The sequence below is a fragment of the Aedes albopictus genome, chromosome 3 (genome assembly GCF_035046485.1).
Source record: "Aedes albopictus strain Foshan chromosome 3, AalbF5, whole genome shotgun sequence".
Classification (NCBI taxonomy): domain Eukaryota; kingdom Metazoa; phylum Arthropoda; class Insecta; order Diptera; family Culicidae; genus Aedes; species Aedes albopictus.
In genome coordinates this window covers 320,970,041-320,993,064 of record NC_085138.1, presented here as the reverse complement: position 1 = coordinate 320,993,064, position 23,024 = coordinate 320,970,041, and the positions used below count along the sequence as shown (strand labels likewise).

At 41.2% G+C, this 23,024-nt stretch overlaps 1 protein-coding gene across 10 annotated transcripts in view; it reads right to left on the bottom strand.

The window, feature by feature from the left end:
- The window catches only part of LOC109623319 (uncharacterized), an 83,640-nt gene that overhangs the window by 5,472 nt on the left and 55,144 nt on the right, over positions 1 to 23,024 (bottom strand). For 8 of the 10 annotated variants that reach the window (XM_062842758.1, XM_062842759.1, XM_062842756.1 and 5 more), the window contains 8 exons: positions 21,968 to 22,071; positions 21,636 to 21,694; positions 20,658 to 20,800; positions 20,061 to 20,130; positions 6,829 to 7,013; positions 5,922 to 6,249; positions 5,495 to 5,747; positions 5,276 to 5,428 (listed from right to left, as the gene is read on the bottom strand). In XM_062842758.1, coding sequence (XP_062698742.1) covers positions 5,276 to 5,428; positions 5,495 to 5,747; positions 5,922 to 6,249; positions 6,829 to 7,013; positions 20,061 to 20,130; positions 20,658 to 20,800; positions 21,636 to 21,694; positions 21,968 to 22,071 — 1,295 coding nt within the window. Of the gene's footprint in view, positions 1 to 5,043; positions 5,161 to 5,275; positions 5,429 to 5,494; positions 5,748 to 5,921; positions 6,250 to 6,828; positions 7,014 to 20,060; positions 20,131 to 20,657; positions 20,801 to 21,635; positions 21,695 to 21,967; positions 22,072 to 23,024 lie in introns of all 10 variants that reach the window. The other 2 variants (XR_009995684.1, XM_062842755.1) reach the window with 2 other exon arrangements.

Sequence of the window (23,024 nt, the reverse complement as noted above, 5' to 3'; positions counted from 1 at the left end):
TTCTGAAAATATCCTGTGAAGATCTCTGGTTACCTTGAAAGAATCCCGGAAATCTTAAAGGCTACCCGAGGAGGAATGAGGTATTGCCATTCCTGATGTCATTACGCACGTATGCACAGAATACACACCAGTTTTTGTTTTGGGTATGTTACCTTTTATGTAGGGCTACTTAATACCTCATTCAGGTTGTAGGTATTCGGTTTTCCATACCTGACAAGGGAAGGTTTCGATGGTGTCCCCCGGGGATTTCAACCGGACTATTTTTGTTGCATTCTACATGTGGAAATATGAATAAATCCAAAGTCTTTCGGATGATGGGCCAGTGACTACACCTGATTCTACTGCAATACATTGTGAAATATGCATTTTGGTGACGTTTGAGCATTTTCAATAATGTTATATTTTGCCTAATTTGCCCCTTTGAGGGCCCCTCCTGACGACACCACTGGCACATCACCCGAAAAGCTTTGGATTTATTCATATTTCCACATGTAGAATGTAACAAAAATAGTCCGGTTGAAATCCCCGGGGGACACTATCGTAACCTTCCCTTGTGAGTTAGGTATTCTTCAACTATTTTCTCCTGCTCGGGTAAGGATTCCTTAAATACTTAAAAAAGATCCTGTGTGGTATGTGATACACGTGCTCAGAACTATGCCTCGATCTACTAACGGACAGCGCGCCACACCTTCTAGTAACGCCTAACAGCATTCGGAATTCCACAGATCCCAGGTAGAATCCATAGTGAAACACCGGAAGGTATTCCAGGAGAAATTTTGAGACGAACCCCTACAGGATTCTCGAGTGGAATCGCAAGATCAAACTGGTAAGGATCCTAAGAGAGCTTCATAGACAATTATCGAGAGGAATTGCTGAATACTTTCATACATAAATTCCTTTATGTACTTCAGGGGCGTTGTGTAGGCTTTTTGAGGTTTTAAAAGGTCTCAGGTGCGTTACATGGGTCTGCAGGGGTTCTAGAGGGATTTTGGAGGCATTTCACGAAGTTTCAGAGCGGGTTTCAGAGGCCTTAAGGAGGTGTTTCCGGATAGTTCCAGATGCGTTACAAAGGCTTCGTGGTCGTGCGGCTAGTGTCACCAACCATTTAGTCGCATCGTGCTAGGGGCGCGGGTACGATTCCCGCCGCAGCTGTCAGGAAAAGTTTTCGGCTGTGCCACTGGACGTTGCATGCTAGTCCGTTGTCTAGTGTGGTGCTTCCTTCAAAGAGCTAATAGCTCACTGGAAGTACTAAACGTGTCCGTGTCTTTTCAAGGTCTCGGACCCTCGGGTTGAAGGGGGATTTTGGAGACATTTTAGGAAATTTGTGTGCATTTTGACAGATTTTACAAGCGTTACGAAGGCATTTTCGGAAGGTGTCAAGTGCGTCACATGGTATAGGGGTATATGGAGAATCATTTCAGAAAATTTCAGATAATATTCATAAACACTTGAAAGCTCTTGAAACGTCCCTGAAACCTCCATTATCTCTTGGAATGGCTATGAAACCCCTTTCATTTAATGGTGTTTTTGGAAACCCCTGATACCAGTTCAATCTGAAACGCCTTTGAAACCTCCGTAATCCCATTGAAACGCCTTCGAAATCGGCATAAACAAATTGAAATGCCCCTGAACCCCTTGGATCGCTTTTAAAGAGCTTCAGAAACCCCCGAAACGCATCTGAAAACCCATTGAAAAGCCCCTGAAATGTAAACAAACGATTATAAAATTCTCGAAACGCCCTTAACACGTACTAACCCGAGCAGAGGAAAAAAGCTCAATAATAGCATATTTTGATATGGAGAACAAAAAGTGATATTTGTTTGTTTGAGATAAGAGGTAAAAGTACTGAAAATAATATCTCAATTTTACTCCTGGAACATCATCATCATAGCACATTTAGCTCTTGGTAAGATCTAGCCAATAGCAGTGAGCTATTTGATTGATCTTCAAATATCATATTTTGCTATTGGTTAGATGGTTCAAGAACAAATTTTTGCTATTATTTTCAGTACTTTTACCTCTTATCTCAAACAAACCAATATCACATTTTGATCGTCAGTACTTGAACTCTGCCCGGGAAAACTCTCTGAAATGCTTCTGAAATGTCTTGAAACGCCCCTTTTGTAACGCCCCCTTTCAAGGCTCCTGAGACCATCCCCTGAATCGCCCTTAAAGCCCCTTGAAACGTCTCATGAAACTCCCTTAATACTATTGAAATACCCCTGAATTCACCGTAATCTCATAAAAAGCCAACGAAACCTTACGGAACGCCCTAAAAAGGCTGCTAAAACCTCCAGAAACAACTCTCTGAAAGCATCTGGAACCCCTCGGAACACCCAGTACTTGGGCTAGCAGCACTGCTGAAAATCAAGAGACACTGTTAGAAGAGAACTCAGGTTATAAGTACACCACTGAGTCAAATCATTGACATGGAACACCTGAAGAAAAAAACATTTGTTGGACACTGAGGTCTCAAGTACACAAGGTGAAATATTTGACAAGGACTGAACTAAAGAACAAACATTTGTTTGACACTAATGAAAATTCGATCGAGTCAAACAAGATGTTTGAGCATTGGTTTCTTTTTGGACAAATACTTGACCCTGTGTACTGGGATCAAGGATGAAGGATGAAGGTGGAACTATGAATACATACTGCTATTCAGCTCAGCACGAACAAATTCGTGCATTCACATTCTTACGCTTTTATGCAGTGCTACCACATTCTCACAACAGGAGGTTCTGACTCAAGTACAGATGACTGCTTCTAAGATATGCTAGATCACAGCAGTGGGATAACGCTGAAAACGGTAGATGGACCCATCGGCTCATTCCGAACGTTTCAACCTGGTTGGATAGGAAACACGGGGAGGTCAACTTTCACCTGACACAGTTCTTGTCAGGCCACGGATGTTTCCGGAAGTACCTGCATCGATTCGGGCACGCAGAGTCCCCACTTTGCCCAGCATGCCCGAGTAATGAGGAGACACCAGAGCATGTGCTTTTCCACTGTCCCAGATTCAGGGCAGCACGAGACGGGATGTTAGCGGAGAGTACCACAAGCCTTAGCCCCGACAACATTGTAGAACGAATGTGTCGGGAAGAAACCACCTGGAATGCGGTGAACAGGGCTGTGGGACAGATCCTGTCGTCACTGCAGCGGAAATGGCGTGAAGACCAAAGGGCATCGGATCGCGATCGGAGTAGGCTAGATCCACCGTCGGGGACTAGTCCGAGTAGTCGTAACGCTCTGGTCTTGGGTCGTCGGGGCGCCGGTGAACCGGAAGCCATCCTCCAACCGGAATCATCGAACCGACCTCGGCACCTGACTGGTCGGGATCAAACCACCGTGTTCGGGAGAACTTCCATCGCCGGGGAACTCTCCGTCGGAGTAGGCTAGCTCCACCGCCGGGGACTAGGACGAGTATGTCGCGAGAAGCACCAGTGAATGGTCGTCGGGGCACCTGTGAACCGGAAGTCACCCTCCAACCGGAATCGCAGGACCGACCTCGGCACCGATCTGGGAAGTATCGGTTCGGAAGATCTTCCATCGCCGGGGAACTCTTCGTCGGAGTAGGATAGATTCACCGCCGGGGACTATCTGAGTAATCAGCGCCCGTGGAAAACCACTGGTTCGGGTCGTCGGAGCGCCAGCGTACCGGAAGCCATCCTCCAACCGGAATCGCCGGACCGACTTCGACACCCTGCCAATCAACATCGAAGGAATACGCAACGCGAACAACGGTTTCGGGAGATATTCTACCGCCGGAGAACTCTTCGTCGGAGTAAGCTAGCTCCACCGCCGGGGACTACGCTGAGTCGCAAGAAACTACGTCGAATCAACCGGGTTCGAGTCGTCGGGGCGCCAGCGAACCGGAAGCCACCCTCCAACCGGAATCGCCGGACCGACCTCGGCACTCAACCGGTTCGCCCAGGAAAAGGTCAACGAACGTAGCGAGAAAGCCACCCGAAGTAGAATAGCCACCCTCCAATTGGCATTGCCGAACTGACCTCGGCATTCCACTGGTCAACTTGGAGAGCAGCAGCAGTATGTCAAAGCTCACGAGAGCGCAGCAGTTAAAGCTATGTGACTAAGATAAAGCTCATGAGAGCGCAGCAGTTATGTCGGAGATAAAGTCAGCGATCTAGCGTGACTAGCTATGCCTGATAACAAGTGAAGTGCATGAGCACAGCCCCCCCGAAGTAGTCGCTTCTAGTGGAATCCGGGGGAAGCAGGCACTGTAGACCTTGGTGGAGGTTAGAGGCGTAGGGTTCAGAGTTCTCTTCTCTGTTCTGAGTCCCTCACGAACTGGCACGCGATGGACGAAATCGGTAGCACTGGTCATGCTTATCGAACGCGTGTCGGGAAGGCAGAAAGGCTTTACCACCAAGTAAAAAAAAAAAAAAAAAAAAAAAAAAAGATATGCTAGATCGCCATATTGCCATCCATACATGAAGAATAATTATGAAATCCCATTTGAGCTCTGTGCAAAACTTTTTACCACTACTGATGCAAAATAGGATCTAGCATACCTAAGAGAACTGTCATCTATACTTAGGATTCTGCCGTCGGCGACGTTTGACGACAGAAAAACAGGCGTCACACTCTACTCGCACTCCATCGATCACCTTTTTATCGGTGGATTCTAATTTTGATAGTTGGTCGATTGGCCACTCGCGGCGCTCATATCGTTTTTGTTCCTGTTTGACGTTTGCTCACTACTGCCATCTAGTGGTTGCTCGGCCAAGCACAGCATAATTAGTATTGGGCGGTTACGTTTTCGTGACAATGTGTTTAACTGTAATTTGTCCCAAGAGTTAGGCACATCTGCTACTCTGTGGTTTGACGTTTGCATGGAAAACGGAAAAGAGCTTCAAGTCTTATCGATAAAATAGTCTTCGTTAATATACTGCACACGCTTTGCTAGGGTTAGGGTCATTCTAAACAACAATCTTTTAGGGGGAAAGGATTTACCATGCGAGGAGTATCATCAAACAAAGCATACGTGAACGCAAAATCGGAAGCTCGCTTGTGGGAACTTACTTGGGGGGATTGCTTTTAGATTTCTTCGACTATAGCAAGTGTAATTTTTGGTATTGTTTGTTTCTAACGAAATCAAGTGAAGGGATTCTCTAGTCGATAAGCACGGGTAAGGTCGCTCTTGCGGGGGGCGAAACGGAAGAGTAAAACCAAACCATGGACCAAAATTGAAACGGAAGAGAGAAAATTTAGGTATGAAAATAAGCAACTAGGTATTGTGATTAGAGATACTTACAGTTGTACCGAAAGGATTTTCGGATTCGGGCAGGCTTGGGGAGTTCGCACGTGGCATGGTTTGTGGCACTGGATGAGACAATCGCGGCACTCGTAGCCCTGTTTTCCCGGACGGCGCAGGATGCTGCGGTTACACACGTGGCATAGGACTCCGCTGTAAGGAAGAATCGGGACATGGAGTGAACTTACTTCAATATCTAGTCTAGTAGTAGGTTCTCACCCTTTGATGTGCTTCGCGATAAACGTGTGATCGTTGTAGATGTGCAGCTTGACGCCTTTGCGCTTCCACGCCCTCTGCCGGAGGGCGACCTCGATTGGCACCAGGTAATGTCGCAGGACATTGTTCTCCAACGTTTCTAGCAGCAGCGTGGACTCCTCATGGACGAACGTTCGCCCACTGGCGTTGGAGATTCCCGACACGGCCGACGATTCGGAAATGGAAGACTTCCGCGAGAGACTCTTGAAGATGGATCCTGAGTGGAGGTAGGGAGAATGAAGATCAGACGTGGTACTCCAAAATTCGTTCATAGTAGATAACGTATTGAGGAGACAAGATCTCTACCAGTCTTCTCAACAAGTTATCCTCAATTACATCAAGATTTCGAATTAACATAGTAGGAATATGTAGAAGAAACAAATGGTCTTACGCTGATCCATCGTGGAGCCACGGCTGAGCGTCGACGAGGCACTGTGAATCTGGCCGACGTGCGTCGGGCTGTACTGCGAGTTGTCCAGCGATTTGGACTTCTTTGAGAGCGAGAGTTTGTTGCGCAGGGTGCCGAAAATGTTCCGTGGCTTCTTGGTGGCGTCCAGCGACCGGTTGACGTCGTACGGGGAGCTGCCGCTCAGGGTGGCCGCGCTGAGGGATTGCGAAGCGGATGATAGGGCCGGTGATACCGGGGTCGATTCGGACAGCTTAGTGCCATTCAAGCCGTAGTGGTCGGTTGCTGCGGGAGGCTTTAGGAAGGATTTGTTCTGAAGATGAGAGACGACGAAAGAGACAACGGATTTGCCACGAACGGGGTACAAACGTGCGTGAAGAGGATATTGAGATATTAGTAACAGAAATAGAAGGGTGTCATGCGGTTTTCGGTTGGTCTGGTGTTGAGACATTTAGATGTTTGAAAGGCAACTTAACCAGAGGTATATTCCTTTAATTTATAAACCACTCCTAATTAACCGTCTCCAGTACTAAGATAAATGTTTCATGAAGAAAACCATCTGGTAGACATGAATATTGTAGATATGGTACTAAATTGGTTTGGGGAATAACTTCATTGACATCTGCTGTGTCGTTAAACATAAAATTCGCTGACTAGAGCATAGATGTACTACATAGCGCACTACTTCAGACGTATTGCTTAACGTCGCCAATAAAGTTATTTCCAAAACCAATTTCGTGCTAAATTCACAATAAATTACAAAGGAGCCGCATGGTGTGATGTAAGAACAATGACATTGTTGTAGTGTTAACCAAAGCCAAGCACTTCCAGCACACCGAAAAACTTGGATTCCGAGAGTTTTACAAGCCACACCAAGAAAGGGAACACTCACCAATCGATTAGTGTTGGCCGCCTCAAAGTGTTTGTTCCGTTCGCTGAAACTGATGCTGGTGGTAAGGCCGGTTCCTGCCTTGGCCGGGGAAGTGGGTGCCGAAGAGACGGTATGCATTCCTCCAGCTCCTGGCAGGGTGGCAGCCGGTTGGGTAGGGGTGCTAGTGGCCATTCTATCGAGTCCATCTGTGGAGTAGAAGAAGATGGTATGTGAGGATTATTCAGGATTCGATGATATCTAGGATTTCGGAACACACTGCGTTAGTGATAGAAATCCAAATGGCAAATGTTCTGTTGAAATTATTTCAAATTTAGGACTAGTACCAGCATAACAAGAAAGAACACCGTAAGAACCTAGGATAGGATGTGAAACCTGCAACTTCTCTGTCTAATTTCACAGCTTGCTGTCTTGTTTTTCCGCGTTGCTAAGAATATTGGTCCCCAAATTGGTCTCTTTTGGACTGACTAGTTGTCGTATCCTATCCTAGGTAAGAACGTCCCAGCGGGCTTTTCTGAACAACTTCATTCCAAATCGAACAAGAAGGATCGCAGCAAGCCATGCGTGCGAGTGGCTGCTTGTATGTTTTCTGTCACGTGTTTTCTTTCGTTTCCGTGAAAATTTCAAATCGGTTTGGAAGAAATGGCTTGGTCACAGAGAAACAGACGTAACACTTAGAACAAATTTAATTAAAAAACATCGTCACGACAACGTAATCGCCCAATGCTAAATGTACTGGGTTTGGCCGGGCCGCCACTAGATGGCGGTAGTGAGCAAACGTCAAACAGGAGCAAAAACGATACCAGCGCCGCGAGTGGTGAATCGACCTACTACTGAAAATTCAAATCAACCATTAAAAAGGTGATCCATGGGAAGCGATGAGAGTGTGACGTCTGTTTCTCTGTGGCTTGGTGTTACGCCATCAGCTAATGGTAAAGTAATTTAATGTAATTAATAGTGATGATGAAATAAGAAGAAAATGTGAATTTGATTTCGTGATCGCGGAACTTTTCCGTAGCCGTATCGTGGAACTATAGGCGACAGTTTGACCGGTACGCCAATCGTTCATAATAGTGCCCTTCGGAAGTCGTTGGTGTTGTTTTGAGAATATTAACCAAATCAAACTTGCGGGGAAGTTTAAAATAATGCATTCTGCATCGTAAAAAGCGGCTACTCAATGATAAAAGACCAAATTTGGTAGCTGTGATTGTGGTAGTTTTGGAACTAATCAAGTAGGCTGAGGATGGCATTCAATCCATGACCACTGGTCAATGACCAGTCCAAATGTCAAGAAGCAAGTACGCAACCCACCACAAATGGCTGACGAGGATCGGATCTCGGAGAAGTTGCTCGATTTCAATGAAGAAGAAAAAGAAGAAGAATGAAACCACGAATAAATCGAAGATGCTTTAAACAAAAACTCTCAGCCCAGCTCAATGTGGCAAAGTCGTCTGAACGTTTTCGGCTCGAAAGTTCAACAAGCTGGCCATCGAGGACCTACTGCGACAAGATTTACCAAGGGAACCCGTGTTACCATCGAATAGAAGACAGTTTCCCTCTCTTTTTGTTGCTTTCGGAAGAACACCTTGGCTATTCCGAACCAATGAATCGGCTGGAAAGGAAAGTTAAACGAAGCGATCAAATCTACAGTGCCACGCCTCCTCAAGACGCACGAGGAACAAATAAAGTCCTTCACGGACAACCGGTTGTTGGTCCGGTGAAGGCGTGACAAGTAAAGTCCCTCACGGACAACCTGTTGATTGGTTCGGTAAGGGCATGACAGATGAAGTCCCTCACGAATATTCAAGAGCGCACGACAAAATCAAAGTCCATCACGGATTGAGCTAAAACATTTCGGCCATTTAATATGTAAAAAGCGTTTTCAAATATAAAGAAAATGAGATGGTTTTGGAACTAATCAAGTAGGCTGAGGATGGATGGCATTCAATCCATGACCAGTCCAACTGTCAAGAAGCAAGTACGCAACCCACCACAGTGATAATTGCGCAACTTCCGCCATCTCCTGTCAGCCTAGCTAAAGTCAGTGAAATGCGTTACCAATCGGCAATAGAAGCAGGAAAAGAACAGCTGCAGAATTTCACACTGAAGACTGACATCCGACGAGCTAGAACCTAGTGAGATCCTTCTGATTGCACTTTTTTTACTCTATCCTATATTGTTGTAGATATACATTTATACATATATATATTGAAAATTCGCTATTTTCAATGTCCGCCCATCTATTGGAAGCTGCTTCAGTTCTGGGCTCTTTCTAAGTTGATGATTGGACTTAAATAAAAATGCTTGCAAGGACTTGGCCAGGTGTGTGGGGCTGAGTGGGTCTATGGCATTGTAGATAGTAGCGAAATCAGCAATGTCAATAGATATATTTAACTTTGCAACTCCATCCAAGATGTGTGCAAGTATTCATGCTATGCTATGCTAACTTCATTCCAAATCGAACAAATTACATGAGTAGTTCGTCAAAATGAAAACAAAACACTGGTACCGAGCTCAAATTCTGCACTGGTGTTGGCTATAAATCCTGTCACGTCATATCTCATTAATCCATAATCAGAACGGAGTCACCAACACGTGCTGTACTAACATTCCTACCCCCTTTTAGATAACCGTAAGTACGTGGCCTTCGCCGTTATTGACTTCGCTATATTTGGATGTTTCCAAATTTAAACGTTTGTTATCTCAACAAATCTCTAAACAGCCGCGAGTGCATCGGCTCTCCAAATTAACATATTAGGGGGACTCACTAAACAGATTAAATAACTGCGTAAGCCATGATTATCTGATTTTGAAATGTTTCATGATAAGGTATTGGTTCCGTTATTAAGCATGTGGCTCCCATTTTCATCCTAAGAAAAACAAAGGATTGAAGTGCTGTTTGTTTTGCTCTTATTTTTGTATTTTTGGTTAGAAGTGAGCACCCATGAATACAAAAAGAATGGAATCAACCGGTGCCGTAATCGTTTATTTTCGAATATGATGAATAGAGGAGCGTGAGATTACTGATGGTACACATACCCTATTTCGAATGAAATGGGTGACTGTTTTTATACTTTCTGTCACGCATTTTTCGTCTCCGCGTTGTTTTGACAGAATGTGTCGGTCGAATTATAAAAATTCTGATAACGCTACTGTTACGGATAGTTTCCGCTTCCAATGTGATAATTTTTAAGAACATAGAATAATTAGTCCGCGATAGTGAGCCATTATCAGACATAGGGGTTTCAGGTAAGCTGATCCAAAAGTGACTAGGGATTATTGCAGTTACCGCGGTAATGCAATTTATGTACGTTTTTCCGGGGATTACATCAGCAGAATGATTTTGAGGTGACAAAGTTAGAGAAAAAAGTTTCCGCGTTTGTGGCTAGGAAGTGCGTTACACTGTTTATTACATACAGTAGACGTTCGCTAAGTGCAACATGTTTACGTTTCAGTTACCGAATTAAATTCGCTAACTCCAACGACTGACAGCCGTCAAACAGTTGTCAATTGCTGTTGGACGGCGCCAAAATGCACTCAAAAACATGGCAATGCAGCTGTAGTGCATCCGAAAAACATCGTTACTCTGTTGACGTTTTGTTTTTCACAGATAGCGGTGCGATAACTGCAAAATTGTTGCACCTAGCGGACTTGCAGTTAAAAATAGGGGTCGCAGTACCGAGCACTTTTGGTGAGTACCGGTATTTCGGTACTGCACGCTATGTCTGAACCAGCAGATTATAAAAATTGAATGTACATCGGGTTTCTTTCCATAAAACATCAGTATTCAAGCTATATTTTCATTTGCAGAAGGTTTCAAAATATTCTATCGGTGAAAATTTTTCCATACATTTTGTATGGGAGATAAATTGACCGAAAATGAGGATTTCAAGCAAATTTGTATGAAAAACGATCAAAAAGATGGAAAAATCAAAATTTCCCCGATAGAATATTTTGAAACCTTCTTCAAATGAAAATATAGCTTGAATACTGATGTTTTATGGAAAGAAACCCGATGTACATGCAAATTTTATAATCTGCTGGTTCAGACATAGCGTGTACTGGGGCTTGCAGTACCGGTAGTACCGGTAAAATACCGGTACTGGATTTTTTTCACAGAAATGAAAAGTAAACTATTTTGCACAGACAATCTACAATTTACCAGGCATTTGTGAATTCCAGTTTTTAGGGATGTCATAAAATCTAACCAGAACATATTGTATTAAACAAAATAATATGGATAGATAAAAATATAAAAAGAAATTAGTTGTATGAAATTGTTTTTGGAACTATTGTTTAGCTTCTGCGCAGTTTCATAGGTAGTATCTTGGTGAGTCTAGAATGAAACAGGAACAGTCTTACATGTACCAAAAGCAGATAGATAGCTGCTAGGTGAAGACAGAAGAAGATTTAACCGATTCTTTCCCTTGATGATGCAAATGAAATCTAAAAACTGAAGAAATAACAAGAAATCCTATTCGAAGAGGGTGTTCTGCTTAGAGAGTTCGAAAAGTCGGTACAAGAAAAACCGAAATCTAACAAGTTTTATTCTAATCTTATAAATCTATTTCTAAAATTTAACGTTCATTAAACCTATCATTGCTGTGATATCCTGGATTTGCAGAAAAGTTTTGTACATGAAATATTTGTTTTAAATGTTGTACTTGGTTTTAAATATTTCCGTTTATTTCTATTGCATATTGACTATAGGCAAATCTAACGGAAGCTAACGATCCCTCCGCATCTGGTGGCAGGAATAAGAACCCTATGAAAAGAGTGACTCCGCCAATATTTCCCATGGCGCACATAGGCAAAGTGCACTTTTTGCACTTTTTCGTATCGAATTCCGCATCGTAGAGAAACAAACCAGCACTTCTTGGAAAGAAAATTTAATTCTCTTTCAGTTGCGCTTAGATCCGGTAGGTACTTACGAACAATTTATGTGATTAATTTGAGGAGCTCTTGCTATGGTCGGAGGCGATCTTCCGCATTTTTTTGTTAGCTGGCCAATCCGGTATCTGTCGGCGTAGGCATCAAGAATTATGATAATGGAAGCCATTGCAAATGGAAAATATCAACATCTAGAGCAAAAAATGAGTAAAATTTAACGACAAAAAATTGATCTTTTTATGTAAACAAACGATTTTCTCCTTATCTCACCAAGCGCCTCTACAATTGGGGGTAATCCGGATTAGCCTATACTAATGAGAGGATTTCATCACTTCAGGAGAGATTTCACGGTACCGAAAGTACCGGTACCAAAGGTCAGTCAGTACCGGTATTTCGGTACCAAAAATTGGTCGGTAATACCGGTATTTTCGGTACCGGTACTACCGGTACTACATCCCTAGTTAAAAAGCATTGCAGTTAAACCGTTTGCACCAAGCGAACTTGGTGAGATCTTTCCGATTACTTCATTGCACACTAATTTTTTATGTAACCATACATTTGTTGAAAAATTCGCTATTTTTACCATCCTGTCATCTAATGTAAGCTGTTTAAGTTTTGGACTCTTGGCTATGCTAAGGGCTAAGCTAGTTGATGATAAGATTTAATAAAAATACGGGGGTGGCCAAAATTATTTTTTCTCTCACAAAAAAGATCAACATGCTGTAACTTTTCATTGAGTGCATTTATCAAATTTTGACTCTTTGTCAACCTATTATATGTGCATCATTGGTACAGATTTGGGCTCGATTGGTCAATCTTTCGCGAAGCTAGAACTGTTCTCGTAAAACACTATTTTTTAGACTTCCAAGTTTGGAATTGTCATATCTCCGAAACCAGTAAACCAAATTGAATGAAATTTTGAACGTTTATTAACAATATATTGATACTTGATGCGACATATATAAAATGTAATATTTTAACCGTAGTGTGGCCAGCAAAAAAAAACACCCGTAGAAGGCCGGCAGGGTACCCGGGTACCCACGAAATGGAAATGATCATATCTCAGCGAATTTTCCACCGATTTTAAAAGTTTTTGCCTCATTCAACTCAGAAACTCATTATCTATCGAGATCGTATTTGGTTGGACCGGTCCGATCACCATGGGTACCGGAAAATCCGGATTTACGGATCCATGTTTTTATGCAATACAATATACGGGATTTTCGGTAGGTTAGTAGCAATTTCGGTACCAAGCATCGTAAAATTGCTTTGGCATATTGTATCTGACTGGCCTGGAATCATAAAACGTGTTGACTTTGAAACTGTGATTTCGGAACACGCTTCTCGTGGGGCCATGGTTGACCATAAACACTTTAAGATATCCTAGCCTTAACAATGTGGGTTTCAATATGGTAGAGGGACATGCTCCCAAAAATATGGATTTTCCGAAAACCACGGTGATTAGATCGGTCTAACCAAATATTTCCCCGATAGATGATGAGTTTCTGAGTTGAATGAGCTAAAAATTTCCAAAATCTATGAAAAATTGACGGAGATATGATCATTTCAATTTCGTGGGTACCCGGGTACCCTGCCGGCCTTCCACGTAATAAAAAAATGCAGGAGCCCCTCCCCCTGCCCCTCCTCACTTTAAAATTCGGTCAACCCCATTAATAGATGTATGTTCACGAGTTCTAAGATCTAACAGAGTTCCAACATCCTAGTCTCAACAACCATTAAAATATCGAGATTTGAAATTGAAAAAGGTACCCGGGTACCCTGCCGGCCACATAAGTGTTAACATTTTCACCCATATACCCAAGCAGAGGAGAATAGCTAATTGATAACAACAGAATCACATAGCCTGTTTTTATATCATGATTTGTTATTGTTAACTTATCAAAATAAATCTTTTTAATAACATGTTTTGTTGGGCAATCTTATTTTATTATGTTCAAGTTATTGGGATATATGTAGCCACAAAATACATTTCAATAATATATTTTGTTGTAGAACACGTTTAGTTATTATTCTACTATAGAGAATGTACAAATATGTGATGAACAATAACACAACAATAACAAGTTCACAAATTTCCTGTTATTGGGTTGTAATTGGTCCAACAAAACATGTTATTAAATTAGTCTTACGGGAACATTTTTTTGTTTTGATATTTGTTATTTTGCCGCTTATGACAGACAAGTTTATAACATAATATGTTATGCTAATAACATGAAAATTACTGATTTCATTATACAGTTATTAGGCCAAAATAACAAATTTATTATGCTGTTGATATTTTCTTCTGCTCGGGTAGAGGAAAAGAAGTCAAATTTACAATGGGCCTTTTAATTTGACGTCTTAAATCAGCTGATTGTTCGGGCGTTTGACAGTTCTTCTATGAAGATGACACGTTCTTGTTAGCAGCTGTTGTTCAAGCTTTGTAAACAAATGCATGCACGGATTTGTCACATGAAAAGGCCTATATCATACAAAAATTATCAAATGTGTTCTTCCTTCAACCCACATAGGCTCTAATACAAGCTCTAATATATCTAATTAGAGATATCTTGAGAACAAAAGTAGAAAATATTTGGATAACATAACTAATATTTAATGACATTGATGTAAAAAAATACATTTTTTCGAGAAAGACCCAAAAAGTGTCCATCCATGATAACTTTTTTAAACGTTAAAAAAGTACATATGTTTTAATTACTTGTAAAGCCAATTAATATATTGTTGATAAACGTTCGAAATTCCATTCAATTCGGATCACTGGTTTCTGAGATATGACAGTTCAAAAATTAACTTTCTGAAAAATAGTGTTTTACGAAAACGGTTCTAGCTTTGCGAAAGATTAACCAATCGAGCCCAAATTTGTACCAATGATACACACATTATAGGTTGACAAACAGTCAACATTTGAGAATTTTTGATGCACTCTATGAAAAGTTTCAGCATGTTGAACTTTTTTGTGAGAGAAAAAAAAGTTGCCTTTCCCAAACATTTTGGCCACCCCCTGTACTTGCAAGGACTTGGCCAGGTATGTAGAGATGAGTTGGTCTATGTTATTGTAGATAGTGGCGACATTTGCAATGGCGATTGATATACACATCTTTGCAAATTCACTCATGACTAGCTGTCCCGGCAAACCTCGTCCTGCCTGCCTACTAGGATTCTTGACATTCAGTTCTGGAAGAAAATGGCCCACAAAATGAAATTTCAAATTTTTCCGTTTTTGTTGCTTTCCCGGTCGATTTTTGCAATTATTTTTCCGTACGAACACGTCGGAGCCCTACACGAATGCAACAGTGAAAGAATTATGTCGATCTGTTGGCCCGTTTCCGAGCCTATTCGTGACATACGATGCTGGGTCATTAGGCCGAATGGTCATTAGGCCGAATGGTCATTAGGCCGAATGGTCATTAGGCCGAATGGTCATCAGGACGAATTGAAAGTTAGCCGTTGTTTTTACCTTTTCCAACAATTTTTGACAAAAACTAGTTTAACAATGGAACTAGAAAGAATAGCCTATGTTTTAAAGAAGGAAAAATTTATGAATTGAACATCAGCAGTTTCAGCGCCAAAAACTATTTCAGCAATGATACTAGAAAGAACAGCCTATATTTAAAAGAAGGAAAAATTCATGGGTAAAATATCAGTAGATTCAGCATCAATAAAGTATCTTCGTGCCTGTCACACGATACACACATGCAAAATGGTCATTTGCAGAGGAAGCTCTCAGTTAATAAGCTGAGAAGCAGGCTTTGTCTCAGTGGGGACGTAACGGCAAGAAGAAGACCCAATGACCATTCGGCCTGATGACCATTCGGCCTAATGACCTTCGGCCGAATGGCCTGACACCGTGACATACAAACACCATTCCATTTTTATTTATATAGATTTATGATTATAATTCGAAAGATTCTTCTAAAACTATCTCAAAATGAAACGTTGTTGAAAAGAAGAAAGATAGAACTACTATTTACAATCATAAAAAGTTGGGACAGTCATACTGATTTTGGCCGCCTTCTTGGATTTTTACACCAAAACTTTTTTTTTTCATAATGTTGGCAACCACCGATTTTCAAATTTTTGCACCATTCGAAAGCTGAGACATTTATACACAACATAGCAAGAAATTGGAGATGTCTTTTTCCCCTATCAAAAGTTATCTGCAGTTTTGTAAATCAAGCCACGTTTTCTCCATACATTTCCATGCGCACCGCGGCAACGACATGCAGCAGCATCAGAGTTTACGCCTACATGTATACACGTACCCACCTGCAGAAAATTTTGGGAAAATTGTAGGTTCGTTTCAGTTTCTGACTGTTTCTCAATGATGCGGCCAATGCTTTTACAACTTTTTTAGTGTTTTGAAAAACTTAAACCTTCAGCTTTCCATTATTGGATTCATATTTTGTATTCGTTTTCGTAAACACTGCGAAATAACGCTGCATTTATGTAAACAACCAGCACCAGGCCCAGTGCGCAAAAGTGGCATGAATTACAAAACGGCAGATTACTTTTGATAGGAGAAAAAGACATCTCCAATTATTTGATATGTTGTGTATAAATATTTCAGCGTTCAATTGATGCAAAAATTTTGAAAATCGGTGGTTGTCAACATGGTGAAAAAAAAAGTTTTGGTATAAAAATCCAAGATGGCCGCCAAAATCAACATGGCCAACCCATCTTTTTATAACTGTAAATAGTAGCTCTATCTTTCCTCTTTTCAACAACGTTTCATTTTGAGATAGTTTTAGAAGAATTTTTCGAGTTATAACGGTTCAAATGAGCCAACATTTGACCAAAATCGAGGGGTCCGCAGTAAATCGCCACCTTAAACATTTTTGAAGACAAGGTGTAAATAGTGGGCCGGTCTCAGGGAGGCAATCCAAAATAAATCATGTGTTCAAAGTACTATTGAGCAGAAAGCTTTTAAATTGAGATGGATGTAGCTATAGAATAACGACCAAAATATTTCAGCTATTATTTTTGCCCATCAGATCATAGAACGCCATTACAATGCAACGAAGAAATTTTTCTTTGTGGTTGTAAAATACGATGTTTCGTATGTTGAAAATCCATGCACACTAGGGTGGCTTAAGCTTGTTTGGAAAAACCACATGTTAAAAAATATTCTATTTGACACCACGATGCTCCGGTCAAATTTTCAGCTCAATCCGTTAACATTTGGATAGCGCTGAACGCGTTTGAAGTTTGTATGGGAGTTAATATGGGAAAACATCGTTTTTTGCATTTTTCTCTTAAGGGGTTTTATTTTTTCTTAAACCACGTAATAGATTCTATAGAAATAGTCCAAGATACGCCGGAAAACTTTGTCGAACACCGCAACGTGATCAGACACTTGCGAAATTTGCTATAGCCTAGACAGTACTTGCCCATTCAATGAGATTTTATTGCTATTGTTATTCCTTAACATGTTAAATGTTGAGCACCACCAGATGGTCTACAGTATAGATAGTAGAGTAAACATAGATCCGCGGACATCGCTGAGTGAAATGTTTCAAGCGTGTGAATAGTATTTTTCAAGAGTGCGATGGTTGAATATGACGTCATGCGCTCCATTGGTGTTGTTGGAATCATGACGTCATGCTCGTTTGGATACAGATTTTGACAGTTCGTTTGGATACAACGGATTCATCATCACGGATCTATGTTTACTCTACTATCTATAGTCTACAGGTAATATATTTTCTTACAAGCTTCGGATGACTTTGCGGTCTTCAACAAAGTTTTTCAGCACATATAAGACTATAGCTCTATGTAATCGGTTATGTGATTTAAGTAAAAATAGTGCCCCTCACGAGAAAACTGCGAGAAAAAAACGATATTTTCCCATATAAACTCCCATACAAACTTCAAATGAGTATGGTACCGTCCAAATGTTAACAGATTTAGTTGAAAATTTAATTATTTTAATTAAATAAAGCTTAACAGCTTTTGCTGCATTCTGCAGCAGTGAAATACAACTTTGAAGTTCCACAGAGCTTTTGTGAGGTGTGAATTGAATGTCAGGTCCAGGGATGGGAAATGTCATAAAAATGCCGTTTCGTTATTTGTTAATTTCACTACACTTAGTCGGAAAGGTTAATCGGCGACATCATCGATTATCCATAACTTATCACCTTTAAGGACTGCTGATGCGTACGAACAAAAATGTACACCGAAAATGGTATAAATAGCAAAATGTCGTGACATATTTCTCATGAAATTCCATGACATTTTCCAACCCTGGGCAGGTCAATAAGTGAATCTGGCGAAATGCAAACTGAATGATGATGAAGAACAAATCGGCTAGCTGCTGCTTTGATGCGGTTGCCTTCGTCTTACGCAAAACGAGAAAAAATGTATAGTTTTAAATGATGCGAAGTAAAAATGTGAAACTTTTGCGTTATTATTCGGTTTCCAGTGCTACAGGAGCTGATTATTGAATACCTACATGTGTTTCTCCTTCATCTAATAAATCATTTGCAAAGGTAAGTTGCAATATCTTTAATTATCGGTTATTTTCCATTCGATATGACGAGAATTAGCACATATAACGAAGTAAATTTTTACCATATCATTTATTTGAAGGGGCAGGAGCAAAGGGATGTAAGTGCCGACTTTAAGCTGATCAAATAAACAAATTATTCAGATTTCAAGCTTTCAGGAACTTTTTTAAAATTTTGAGATAATTAGAAAAATTACAAAAAAATCGGAAAAAAATATTCCAATTTAAAACTTCATACATTTTGTATGGGATGGGAAAAACTTTAAACCTCATTCACTCGAAAGTGGGTTTTTTCCCTTACACGCTTCTAACCCTCTCAATTATTATCTCTAGATTTTAAAATCTGTTGGTGTTAGATAAAAGCATTAATCACTGGACACCCAAAATCATCCAAATATGCGATTAGTATTGTTAATGCTAAAGCAGTGCGTCCATAGAAATATCTTTACTCACATATATCGCAACATATAGTAGGTGTACAGTGTCGTTTAAACAGTTCAGAAAAAAAATGAAACAAGGCTTTTTGTCTTTTCTTAAACAATTTTTAAAACTGAGATATGTATTTATATTCTTTGGTTTTCGAGTTTACAATACATTAAGCTAACTCATACAAGTAGAACAATGTTTTCGTTTATCATTCAAAATGGAAAATGTACAACTCTAAAAAAATGTTTCATAATTTCATTCGAAGCTACCATATGCTGAAAACCCCTGCCAAAAAAATAAACAAAAACTTTTCAAAAATCTATCGAAAAAGCAACACAAAGCTCCACCTCTCGTCGCTAGATTTCTGAAAAGTTTCAAAATGTCGTTCCAGTAAGTAAAAATCTTTCAATTTGGGCAAAAAATACCTCGAAATTTGCCTCGATCGTGTCGTTACATACATTCCACCGTATAGCTAAAACTGTGTCTTTTATTCCGTTTGTTAAATCAAACTTATTCGAGAAAAATGAGCTAAGAAAAAAAAACGTATTTCGAAATCTGTGCGCATGTGTGTATACTGTGAAAAACCTAAACGATCGTCGATTTTTTTTTTTCCAATTATGTTCCCTAGCCATTATTAGCTACAACAATGTTACACAAATCAGTTTAGTAGTCTGAAACAATAGTAGAAAAATAGAGAAGAAATGAAAAATTATATGAGGATTATGTGAGAAAATATAATTTCTGAGCGGGCGTTTTGGCGCTACGGGGATTCGCAAGGATATGAGTGATGCCTGATGTCTGATGGACCAACAGAGAAACAATCAAGTGATGTCACGAAACAACGATACACGTGAGCAACTATCAAAGACATGATGTGTAATAAGAACTTGCACGTATTTTACTGCTATTTATAGCGATGCAATGTGGAAAAATATCTGTTCATTCAAATTACTATGCAATACCAACACAGCGTCCATCCAGTGGAACCAGTTGAAATGGGTTTACAAAAGAGACAATCACGACTGTACAGGAATGGAATGTCTAAGGCTCAATTCAGAAATTAGCTTTTTCCAATTAAAAAAAAAATCTTCAAAATCATAAAAAAGTTGATGAAATCAAGAATAGTAAATTTTTTTTTTGCTGGTAAATTAGAATCAATAAAATTACTTGGTTCCATCCGCTTATTTAGAATTTGAAAACCCAAATAATGTTCCATTTAGAAAAAATCTCAATTCTCGATTGCACCTTAAAGAAAACTTGAAGGAAAATGACAGTTAAATATATTTGGAAAGCGCGGATTTTGCCTTAATCAGGTGCATTTGTTAGTAGAATGGAACGGTGAGAGAAGGCTTCTAACCTGGAGAGGTTATGCAAGATTTGAAAGGTTGCCACTTACCCCTAGCAAACGATTGCTGCATGTACTGCCGTCGAGGAGCCGGTGCTGGAGGAGCGTCGATGAACACAAACTGTAGATTGAAAAAACAAACATGCATAAATATTTTTGCTATAATCTTGGATTTTGAAATGTTTTATTCACATATAACTTATATTAAATAACAAAGTTTAGTAGCAATTTCAGGCGCAAGAGAGTATGGAACAGAATGATATGCTGAGGTTTTACGAAACTGTTAATGGCGTGCGGAGAAAATCTGCGCCGTTTTCCGTCATGTGCAACGACCGTGATGGAAACTTGCTGACAGATAAAAACAAATGTTGCTACCAGGCGCAACGCCCGTAATTTTCAGGAAGGTGAAACCCAGTTCCCTAGTGGCTGGAACCAAACTCAACAGAAAGCGGTGTAGGTAGTGTGGCAAGATCAAATGAGAAACGAATCCGTAGCAACAGAATGTAGTGATTGATGTAAAGGAAAGCATAAATAGAAACGATTTTCAAAGTCTTTGTACAACTGTTAAATAACTCTGTCTTGGAAATAGACAAATATTTGGCATAGCAAGAAAAATCCATTTTTCTTAGATATGCCCAATGAACTTACCTCAACCGTCAGGGTACCCGTAATCGTTTCCGTCTCGTATGGCCTAGGCTGCAGTTCCAGGATTTGCGTCGAGGCCGGACCGTTGGCGAGCTCATCGATGCCGACCAATCCCAATCCGAGGAATTTCTGGAATCCGCCGGCGGCTGCGAAATATGGGTCATTATTAATATTACTTTAACAGTTACCTATGTATTAAAAAAACTAACCATAAAGTTAAAGAAAACTTAATTGTAATGCAAAATTAGACCTAATTACAAATCTAAATTATAACCTAAGTGGCTGTTTCATCAAACCGAATGGTTAGTAAATTCGTAAACCTACAGCTGGCAAATGGCATGCAATTAGTGCAGTTAAGCGACCGTTAGTGAATATTAGAGTGATTTCCCCGTATCATGCTGTGCTTCGAAGAAAAATAAGTTACGGTTCACTCACTAACAACACGCTTTTTATCATCATCATCAATAGCGGCGACGTTAGTAACAAGATCGACAGGCGCTGGATGAGCAATATCACTTGCAACGATATCATCAACATCATCGGTGTTTTTGCCTTGACTTTCGACGTCGACGGCGCTCTCGGAGGTTTCGTTCTCGGTTGTTAAGGTCATTGTCGTTGTCTCTTCACACGTCACAGGTTCCGTCGTTATGGTTGTCGTCGACGTCGAATCGTTAGGGGCGGGGTTAAGGTCAGGCTTGGGATCGTTACTAGCGCTATCATCGGTATTTGGGGTAATGTTAATGTCATGCAGTTGGGCAATCTTATCGACACTCGCATCAACTACGTCTACTGCTGCAGTGGACGATGATGGTTCTTCTTTGGCAGGGAAAGCATGATCGCCTGGCGCTACTAATTCTACTGTTACAGGTCTATCACAATCAGCATCCTCACTAACAACAACTATTTTATCATCATTATCATCAACAACAACAACAGCATCACTTTCACTAGCAACAACTGCAAGAACATTGTCCTCATTACCTACTGCTACAGAGTCATACACTTCGAACAGAAGTTCAGTAGAATGGTTCGACAAGTCACTACAAAAGAAAATCAGACAGAAGAGAAATAAACGTAGGAATGAGAAACGGTGAAATGAGGTAGAAAGGGACACATATTCAGGGATAATATGTACGAATTGGACATAGATACAAAGGAAAGGTACACATGCATCGATGAAATACTGCTTAGGGCCGATTTCTTCACCTCGGCTTAACCGGTAAGCCAGGCTTACCCATACAGTTAAACCTGGCTTAACGCTTAAGCCAGGGTGAAGAAAACGCCCCTTAGTGCTTGATAATAGCGATACTTACAAAAGGAAGCTTTCATCCCAGAATGGGTTTGGTCCCGCTTTGCCGGCTGACTGGTGCTTCTGAGCTGGCTCGTCCATTTCAATTACGCAGTATGGTTGAGAGCACTGACATAGAGAAAGTAAAAAAATATATTTTAAAATAACATAAGAAAAAAGTATTTCGTCAAATTTAAATGTATAATGTCATGTCTTAATAATAAATTAACAGATCTCCTGAGGAAGGCCGAGTCCAATGGCCGAAACGTAGGAATTAAACAAGTAGCACTTGTCTTGATTTTACGCTAGACTGAAAAGCCACCCGAAAACAGTTCATTCTACAGTCGAACCTAATTCAAAAATAAGGTCAAAATCTTCAGAAGAAACGGTTACAAGCCATCCAGAACTAAGATCAGTCATCGTATTCGATCTGAATTCCTCCAGGATTCGGTCGGAATCCCCACGGGATTCCGTCGGAATCCCCACGGGATTCGGTCGGAATCCCCACGGGATTCGGTCGGAATCCCCACGGGATTCGGTCGGAATCCCCACGGGATTCGGTCGGAATCCCCACGGGATTCGGTCGGAATCCCCACGGGATTCGGGCGGAATCCCCACGGGATTCAGGCGGAATCCCCACGGGATTCGGGCGGAATCCCCACGGGATTCGGGCGGAATCCCCACGGGATTCGGGCGGAATCCCCACGGGATTCGGGCGGAATCCCCACGGGGTTCGAGCGGAATCCCCACGGGATTCGTTCGGAATCCCCACGGGATTCGGTCGGAATCCCCACGGGATTCGGTCGGAATCCCCACGGGATTCGGTCGGAATCCCCACGGGATTCGGTCGGAATCCCCACGGGATTCGGTCGGAATCCCCACGGGATTCGGTCGGAATCCCCACGGGATTCGGTCGGAATCCCCACGGGATTCGGTCGGAATCCCCACGGGATTCGGTCGGAATCCCCACGGGATTCGGTCGGAATCCCCACGGGATTCGGTCGGAATCCCCACGGAATTCGGTCGGAATCCCCACGGGATTCGGTCGGAATCCCCACGGGATTCGGTCAGAATCCTTCCAG